At 48.1% G+C, this 8,540-nt stretch overlaps 1 protein-coding gene across 1 annotated transcript in view; it reads left to right on the top strand.

Moving 5' to 3' along the window:
- Nucleotides 1-4,354: 4,354 nt before the first annotated feature.
- Nucleotides 4,355-8,540, top strand: part of USH1C (USH1 protein network component harmonin) — a 47,719-nt gene continuing 43,533 nt past the window's right edge. Inside the window, exons 1-4 of the mRNA XM_023736967.1 lie at nucleotides 4,355-4,423; nucleotides 4,854-4,921; nucleotides 7,041-7,184; nucleotides 7,311-7,449. Coding sequence (XP_023592735.1) covers nucleotides 4,355-4,423; nucleotides 4,854-4,921; nucleotides 7,041-7,184; nucleotides 7,311-7,449 — 420 coding nt within the window. The remainder of the gene's footprint in view (nucleotides 4,424-4,853; nucleotides 4,922-7,040; nucleotides 7,185-7,310; nucleotides 7,450-8,540) is intronic.

The raw sequence follows: 8,540 nt of genomic DNA, 5'->3' as shown, positions 1-8,540 counted from the left end.
CCTAAATATTTAAAAAGTGAAATTTGAATAATGGTGGTGATGTTACTGTACGTTCAGGCTCCCATCTGTCTCAGTTTTCTGAGGTACCTTTTAAAGCCCAAAGAGTGAGGTGTGTGGTTAGAGAACAATCCAGCACTGTTACCTCTGAGCTGCTTTGGAGACCCTTCTGTGGGGAAAATGATCAGAATTACAATAGGTCAGAATTCTTCTATTTGAGTGGCCTCCCGTGCAAGACCCTTTTTAAACTTCTTGTTGATTTAGCACTGAAATTCATATTTAAAGAGCATTCTGCATAAACCAGACATATTTTCCCAGCTGTTACGGCATATAGATAAATTTTTTAAATGGGCCAGTAGGCTTTATGGAGGTATATGGGATGTTCCAAATAAGGATGGGGAGGTTCCGAAGTGTGGGGGAAGGGTCTGCTTGGCTGCAGCCAGAGTTCCACTTGGAATGTGGTGGCAGTGACTCCAGAGAAGGGGTAAGAGTAGAATTGAAGACCAGGGTTTGAGTGATCTAACTGGGTGAGAGTGGGTAGACATCAGGCTGAAGAGCTGAACCCTGCAGGCTGCCTCAGAAGGAGAATGGTAGGATGTGCTTTCGGGATACATCTGGATGCAGTTCCTGGGCCCCAGGAACAGGCTTTTTTTCCACAAAGACCATCTCCAAGTGATTTGTGCTTGGCCCAAGGAAGGCAAAAAACAGAATCCAAGACCCTTAGTCTTCTCCTCCAACTTTCCACTCAGTGCATAAGCACCACCTACTAAGGACAGTTCATCACATCTTAAACCTAAGGAGGCAGTGGATGGAGGCACATCCACAAAGAGAGATAGGAGAGAACGCCAGTCCTAAGGCCTTAGCCAATAACAGATTCCCTCTCCTGCTGTGGGGACCATGGTCTCAGGGAACATCTAGCTCAATTAGCATAACAGTTTATAGAGAATATGTTCTACATTCTGCTTTGGTGAGTAGCATCTGGGGTGTTAAACGCCTATGAGCAGCCATCTAAGATACTCCACTAGTCTCACCCCATCTGGAGAAAGGGAGAATAAGGAAAACTAAAGACACAAGGGAAAGATTAGTCCAAAGGGCTAATGGACCACAATTACCATGGCCTCCACCAGACTGGGTCCAGTACAACTAGATGGTGCCTGACTACCACCACTGAGCGCTCTGACAGGGATCACAATAGAGGGTCCTGGACAGAGCTGGAGAAAAATGTAGAACAAAATTCTAACTCACAAAAAAAGACCAGATTTACTGCTCTGACAGAGACTGGAGAAACCCCGAGAGTATGGCCCCCCGATACCGTTTTAGCTCAGTAGTGAAGTCACTCCTGAGGTTCACCCTTCATCCAAAGATTAGACAGGCCCATAAAACAAAATGAGGCTAAAGGGGCACATCAGCCCAGGGACAAGGACTAGAAGGCAGGAGGGGACAGGAAAGCTGGTGATAGGGAACCCAAGGTCAAGAAGAGAGAGTGTTGACATGTCATGGGGTTGTTAACCAATGTCATAAAACAATATGTGTACTAACTGTTTAATGAGAAGCTAGTTTGTTCTGTAAATCTTCATCTAAAGTACAATAAAAAAAAATTCAGTAAAAAAAAAAAAGAGAGAGAGAGATTCCTTCTCCTATCCTCTTTCTCTTGTCACCACCAAGGCTAGAATATGGCTAGATGCTCTTTGGTCAGGGGTGTTCTTACTCTAACCAAGCGAGGTGGATCTTTTATGTTTCCTGTAGAGAGCAGAACATCTGCTGTTCAAAGAGTCATTCAAAAGATGTTGTGTTTATTGTTAAATATGGACTGAGCCAAAAGGGTTTTCTTGATAGTGTAGAGGAGAGATACGGGAATTGGAGATAAGAAACAACTTGAAAGCAAACGGTCTAAAATTTTGGCCTAAAGGGGCCTTGGAGTTTTTTCCCTGGAAGGCCTAAGCCACACACTAAACTGTGCAGTAGAAAGATCATAGGCTTTGGAGCCAGGCAGACCTAGGTTCAAATCTTAATTATACTCATTAGCTGTGGGAGTTGGGTGAGTTGACTTAACATCTGATTTTCAGTTTCCTTATCTGCAAAATGGTATCAGAATGCCAGCCTCACAGAGCTGGTATGACTAAAAAAAGAAAATGAATAAAGCCCATGGAAAGCACCTACGGCACCCATTCTGTTCCTATGACTCCCTTTCTCCCATCTGATTTGTATGGGTATACCAGGAGTCAGGGGGATGGACAAATTCATTCAATACTTATTTATTGACCACTTGCTATGTATTAGGAGCCCTGGTGGCACAGTGTTAAGAGTTCCTCTGCTAACTAGAAGGTCAGTGGTTTGAACCCACCAGCCACTCTGCTGGAGAAAGATGTGGCAGTCTGCTTCCATAAAGATTACAGCCTTGGAAACCCTATGGGACAGTTCTGCTTGGCTGCTAACCAGAAGGTTGGTGGTTCAAACTCACCCAGTGGTTCCACGGGAGAAAGACCTGATGGTCTGCTTCCATAAAGATTACAGCCAAGAAAACCCTGTGGGGCAGTTCTGCTCTGTCACATGGGGTCGTTATGAGTCGGAATCAACCTGACCGCCCCTAACAACAACAACAACAACTGGCATTTAGAACAGACAGATCTTATCCCTCCCCTCATGCAGTTTCCTGTCTGATGAAGAAATGGACAAACCAATACACAAGCAAGCTTTAATTACAAATTGTGATTTGATGTAACAAAGGAATTGAAAAAACTCCAGGGGATGGGGATGGGTGCTTCTATATAGGGGAGGACCCCTCTGGGAAGGGGGCCAGCCATGCAGGGAAGTGGGAAAGCAATCCTGGCACAGGGAACAGCCGACACCAAGGCCCTGAGGCTGGAGACAGTTTGAGAGTGGTAGGAGTTGAGGTTGGGCTTTGATAAGTCGAGGTAAGGAGTTTGGGTTTGGATTTTAAGTGCAGTTAAAGGCTATTAAGCAAGCAAATGACATGATCTAATTTATATTTTTTAAAGATATCTTTCGCTCCTGATCCCAGGGGAGTTCAGAATTTTTCTCTGCTCAAACTCCATCATAGCCAAGTATGGGCACCCCAGCCCTGTCTCAGTAAAGTCCCCCATGCAGTCCCAGGCAGAGTGGGTAGAGAGAGTCCCAGGCTGGCTCCTCATAGAAATGGGCTTTTGGAGGTGCCCACTTAAGCGGTGTGTGCAAGAGCCCAGGCAACCCCTAAGATTTAGTACCACCCACTCAAGCAGATGCTCCCTTCTGTCATCTTCCAGCTGGCTGGGAGCCCCTTGCCTAGAGGAGAGGGACAGTGAGGTAGGAGAAAACAAAAGTGCCCTTGTTGGAGCAGATGAGGTGAACATAAGTCTAAGCCATGAGCCAGTGGAGGATAAGCCCCTTAGATTGTTCTCATCTTCAGTGAAATGCTTGACCTGATTTTAGAGCAAAGGGGGGTACTGTCAGGTGGAGACCAGAAATCTGCATCTGTACCCCCTGCTCAGGCCAGAAATCACAAGGGCTGATCACAATAAAGGGTCCTGGACAGAGCTGGAGAAAAATGTACAACAAAATTCTAACTCACAAAAAAAGACCAGATTTACTGCTCTGACAGAGACTGGAGAAACCCTGAGAGTATGGCCCCCCGATACCGTTTTAGCTCAGTAGTGAAGTCACTCCTGAGGTTCACCCTTCATCCAAAGATTAGACAGGCCCATAAAACAAAATGAGGCTAAAGGGGCACATCAGCCCAGGGACAAGGACTAGAAGGCAGGAGGGGACAGGATTTCCCAAGGGCTGTGTTGAGGCAGACAGACTGCCCCCCAGTCTTCCAGAATCCTTGAGATGTCCAAGAGAGAGGCAAGGCTGCTCTGGCCCTCCTCTGAGAACCAGCCAGGTGGGAGCTTACAGCTTCCAGCGTCAGCTTCTTGCTGTGAGTGATTGAGCCCTGGACCAAACTATTGGGCAGAGGCTGGGGAAGGGACCCGAAGACCCCTTGCCTCCACCTTGCTCTGTTACTCAGTTACTCTGAAGAGAGCACTGGGTAAAAATTTACACTGAGCTGTCCAGGGAGTAGAATTTGGGGCTCCTGGCTCACCCGGTCCCCTGGGATTGAGGTGCTAATGAAACAGCTCCTGAACTGGACCTTGGAGTCCCAGCCATTGATGTCAGCAAAGTTGAAATGATGTAACCTGAGTCTCCCCCTTGAGGGGAGGCATCCAGTGACCTAGGGAGGGGAGGGAGTGGCCTGGAGACTGACCAGTGGACAGATATCAGGGCCAACCCAGCTTAGCCCAGGATGGGACAGGGTGGAGTTCCCCTGGCATTAGGGGTCCCAGAAGAACTCAGTAGTAGGGTGCTTCCAGTGGGTGGGATGTGCTATCTGAGCGAGTGGCCCAAATCCTTTCTGAAAGCGTTTATCCGGCAGTACAGCAACCACCAGGTAAGACAATGGGCTTCTTCCAGGCCAGGGAGCTGACACTAGCATTGGTACTCCTGGACATGGGTGACATACCATGGGGGGAATGGCAGCACTACCATAGGGGCACATTGCTGTCACATAGGGGTTCACGTGTGTGCATATGTGTGTATATCCCTGTGTTTGTGTGCATGTCACCTACCAGGGCACAAGGCTCAGCCTGGCCACATCTGGATGTGCAAAGGTACTCCTGTGGCCACATTGGGGTGGTCTGCATGGGTCTGATGTTCTCAGGTCCCTGTGGCAGCCTGGCCTCGGGCTTTCCCCCCTCTTCTCACATCCCCGACCCTGAGGAGATGCTGGGGAGGTCCCTGTGGATGGTTTCCCTTTCCCTGGGGCCTGCTACAGGGGGGTGTTGGGCCTGGGGCTGTAATTCTGCCCTTGGGTTTTTCAGGTGGATTTTCTGATTGAAAATGACGCCGAGAAGGACTATCTCTATGACGTGCTGCGGATGTATCACCAGTAAGAGTGTTGGGTTTGGCTCCCGTGGACCACCCCGGCTACCTCTGCCTTCAGGGAGCCCTGGGATAGGTTGTTCTGAGAGACAGGAGGAACTCCTCCTCCTGTCATGGGGATCTCACGGAGGCAGGGTCTCAGTGCTCCTGGGAATCAAATAAATACGCCATTCACTCATTTCAGCAGATACTTATTGCAATTACTTTGTGCTTGGCTCTGTGCTGGGGGCTGGGGATACACTGCGAACAAGACAGACTGGACCCTGCTCTCAGGTGGCTCACAGTCTGATGGGGGAGGCAGTCAAGTAGCCATGTAAGCTCAGTGCTGAGACAGAGCAAGAAATACCACTGGCCCCAGCCCTGTGTCAGATAGCTTTCGTTACCCACTTGCTTTTTTATGCATTCAACATACATGTACGAGCCCCTGCCACTTGCTGGCACCATGCAGAATCCAGAAATGTGTAAGATCCAGTCTCTTTCCTTGAGTAACTTGTGGCCTACTGGGGGGAGGTGGACAGACCCATCCCCCCCACACACACACAAACAAAGAACTCTAATATAATTTACAATGAAATAACCAAATAGAGGTAAAAGCAGCATGCTCTAGGGGTGTGAAAAAAGGATTTTTCACTTCTAACTGTGGGGAAGGGACCAGGAAGGCTTGAGCTAGGTTTTATAGGACAAGAAGTGTTTTTTTTTTAAACAACAAACAAACAAACAAAAAAAACCTTAAGCACTGCGGTAGCCCTTGCCCCCAAACAAGAAAATCTAGGTCAGTTAATGAAAGGTACAAAATAATTTCCTACTTTGGGTCCTATTGCCTTCTCTCCTCGCGTTTCAGCCCTGTTGTTGTTAGTTACGGTTGAGTTGGCTGTGACTCATCGTGACCCCATATACAACAGAACGAAATGTTGCCCAATCCTGCACCATCCTCACGATTGTTGGTATGCTTAAGTCCGTTGTTGAGGCTACTGTGTATTTTGAGTACCTTCCAACCTAGGGGGCTTATCTTCCAGCACTATATTGGGTAATATTCTGTTGTGAGCCATAAAGTTTTCATTGGCTAATTTTCAAAAGTAGGTTGCCAGGCCTTTATTCCTAGTCTGTTTTAGTCTGAGCTGTCAGTTTGTCATGTGGCTGTGGTGGCTTGAGTGTTACTGTGATGTTGGAAGATATGCCACCGGTATGTCAAATACCAGCAAGGTCAGTCACTCATGGTGGACAGGTTTTAGTGGAGCTTCCAGACTAGGACAGACTAGGAAGAAAAGTTTCATCCCTAGTCCTACCTTATTCTCAGTGGCTTTTTCCTTTATTCCTGATAAGAAGGATTTTAATAGGGGGAAATATCAGAGAAGGGCAATCCAAGATGAGGGATCAGCGGCAGCAAAGGTGTGGAGACACGAAAGCACAAGCTGTGACAGGGGACCAAGAGTATTCCAGGGAATAGAACTTGTGGCACACAGAGACCATAAATAGCCACAGGCTGGAGAAGTCCAGGGAGACAGGTCATGGAGGGCTCTGAGCCTGCCAAGGAGAATGGAATTTGTCCCCGGGCAGTAGGGAGCCATCAAAGAATTTTGAGAAGGGGAGTAACTTACATGTAGACAAGATTGGATAACAGTGAGGAAGTCAGCAGGCAGCTAGAGAAGTACAGGCCAGTGAGGTTGAGGGTCTGAACAGGGTAAAGGAGGAGACATGTGAGAGAGATGGTGAAGTTTACAGAACTCAGCAGCACATCAGGAGTGGAGATGAGGGTGTGAAAGGCATCACCAACACCTCATACAGAGATTTCCTGTCTGGAAAGATCCTGGGCTTCAGAACTAGGCAGAGCTGAGCTTGAACCCTTACTCGATTTCATCGGCAAAATGGGTTAACAATCCCTACCTTGCTCATTTCCTCATGACACTTACATGGGAGAACAAAGCTCTTTCCGAACACCAGGCTAAGTTAAAGGCTCAGTCAGAGGGAGTTCCCCTTTTCAGGAGTTCTTCTCAAGGGATAAATAGGGATTCCTAGACCTGGACCCAGTGGATGGGACCCAGGCCGGGGCTGCTTTCTCTGGGAATCTGTGGCTCCCAGGGGTCATGCCGGAGGTGAGGCTCCAGGCGTCCTCGGTGTTTCCACAGGACCATGGATGTGGCTGTGCTTGTGGGAGACCTGAAGCTTGTCATCAATGAGCCCAGCCGCCTGCCACTGTTTGATGCCATCCGGCCCTTGATCCCGCTGAAGCACCAGGTGGAGTATGACCAACTGACACCCCGGCGCTCCAGGTGCGGAGAGGGCAGTTGGGCTAGAGGCAGGGGTGGAAGAGGTCAACCTGGGATGGGGCTAGCGGATGGGGCAGGGCTGGCAGTTGGGTCTGAACTTGACCATCAACACCCTCTTCTTCATGGCAGGAAGCTGAAGGAGGTGCGTCTGGACCGTCAGCACCCTGAAGGCCTTGGCCTCAGCGTGCGTGGTGGCCTCGAGTTTGGCTGTGGTCTTTTCATCTCCCACCTCATCAAAGGCGGTCAGGCAGACAGTGTCGGGCTCCAGGTGAGCTAGCAGACCCAGGGGCTGCAGACCTCAGGCTTCCTGCCTCTCCTCCCAACTCAGCAGCCAGACCATGTAGCACATGGTCACCCCACTTTTCTGAGCCTTTGGGAGAAAAGAGGCTGGCACATCCTGACAGGTTTGCACAGACCCACAGAAATTTGGGTGCAGGTACTTGTCTGTTTTCTTGAATCAAGCTGAGAACCTGGTTACGGCCTCCCCCAACAGCTGCTGCCGAACTTTACCCCACTTCCTACTTCTCGAAGCTGGAGTATGGTTATGTCTTGGCAGCGGAAGCTTTTACCAGAAGGGAAAAGGAAAGCACAGTGCAGTGTGTTGCTTACGAGCACAGACCTGGAGCTGGATTGCTCCAATTCAGATCTTGGCTTTATTGTTCATTCAGTGTGTGACTGCTGAAATTACTTAGCCCCTGGGCCTCAGTTTCCTCATCTGTAAAATAGTAGTTGTTGTTAGTTTCTGTCACGTCCTCTCCGACTCACGGTGATTTTATGTACAGTAGAATAAAATGTGGCCTGGTCCTGCACCATCTTCATGATCATTGGCACGTCTGAGTCTATATCATTGCAGTCATTGTGTAGTGCCTTCCAATCTAGGGGGCTCATATTCTAGCACTGTATTGGACAATATTCTGTTGTGAGCCATAAAGTTTTCATTGGCTAATTTTCGGAAGTAGATCACCAAGCCTTTCTTCCTAGTCTGTCTTAGTCTGGAAGCTCCACTGAAATCTGTTCACCATAAGTGACCCTGCTGGTATTTGAAATACCAGTGGCATAGCTTCCAACTTCATAGCAACATGCGGGCCACCACAGTACAACAAACTGACAGACAGGTGGTGGCATCTATAAAATACAGATGATGATAATACTATCTACCTCATCAGGTTGTTATAAGGAATAAATAAATTAATATTATAAAGTGCTTTTAACAGTGCCTGGCACGTGAGTGCTCTGTGTTTGTTAAATAAACAAAGAGAAGGAGATTTAATAAACACCTATAATATGCCAGGTAACATGCTCACAACCAGTTCTCAGTATGTACAGGGAGTGTATCACCTTCATTTGATAGAGTTGTTA

Source organism: Trichechus manatus, unplaced genomic scaffold (assembly GCF_000243295.1).
Source record: "Trichechus manatus latirostris isolate Lorelei unplaced genomic scaffold, TriManLat1.0 scaffold00006, whole genome shotgun sequence".
NCBI classification, from domain to species: domain Eukaryota; kingdom Metazoa; phylum Chordata; class Mammalia; order Sirenia; family Trichechidae; genus Trichechus; species Trichechus manatus.
This window is presented reverse-complemented; position numbering and strand designations above follow the sequence as displayed.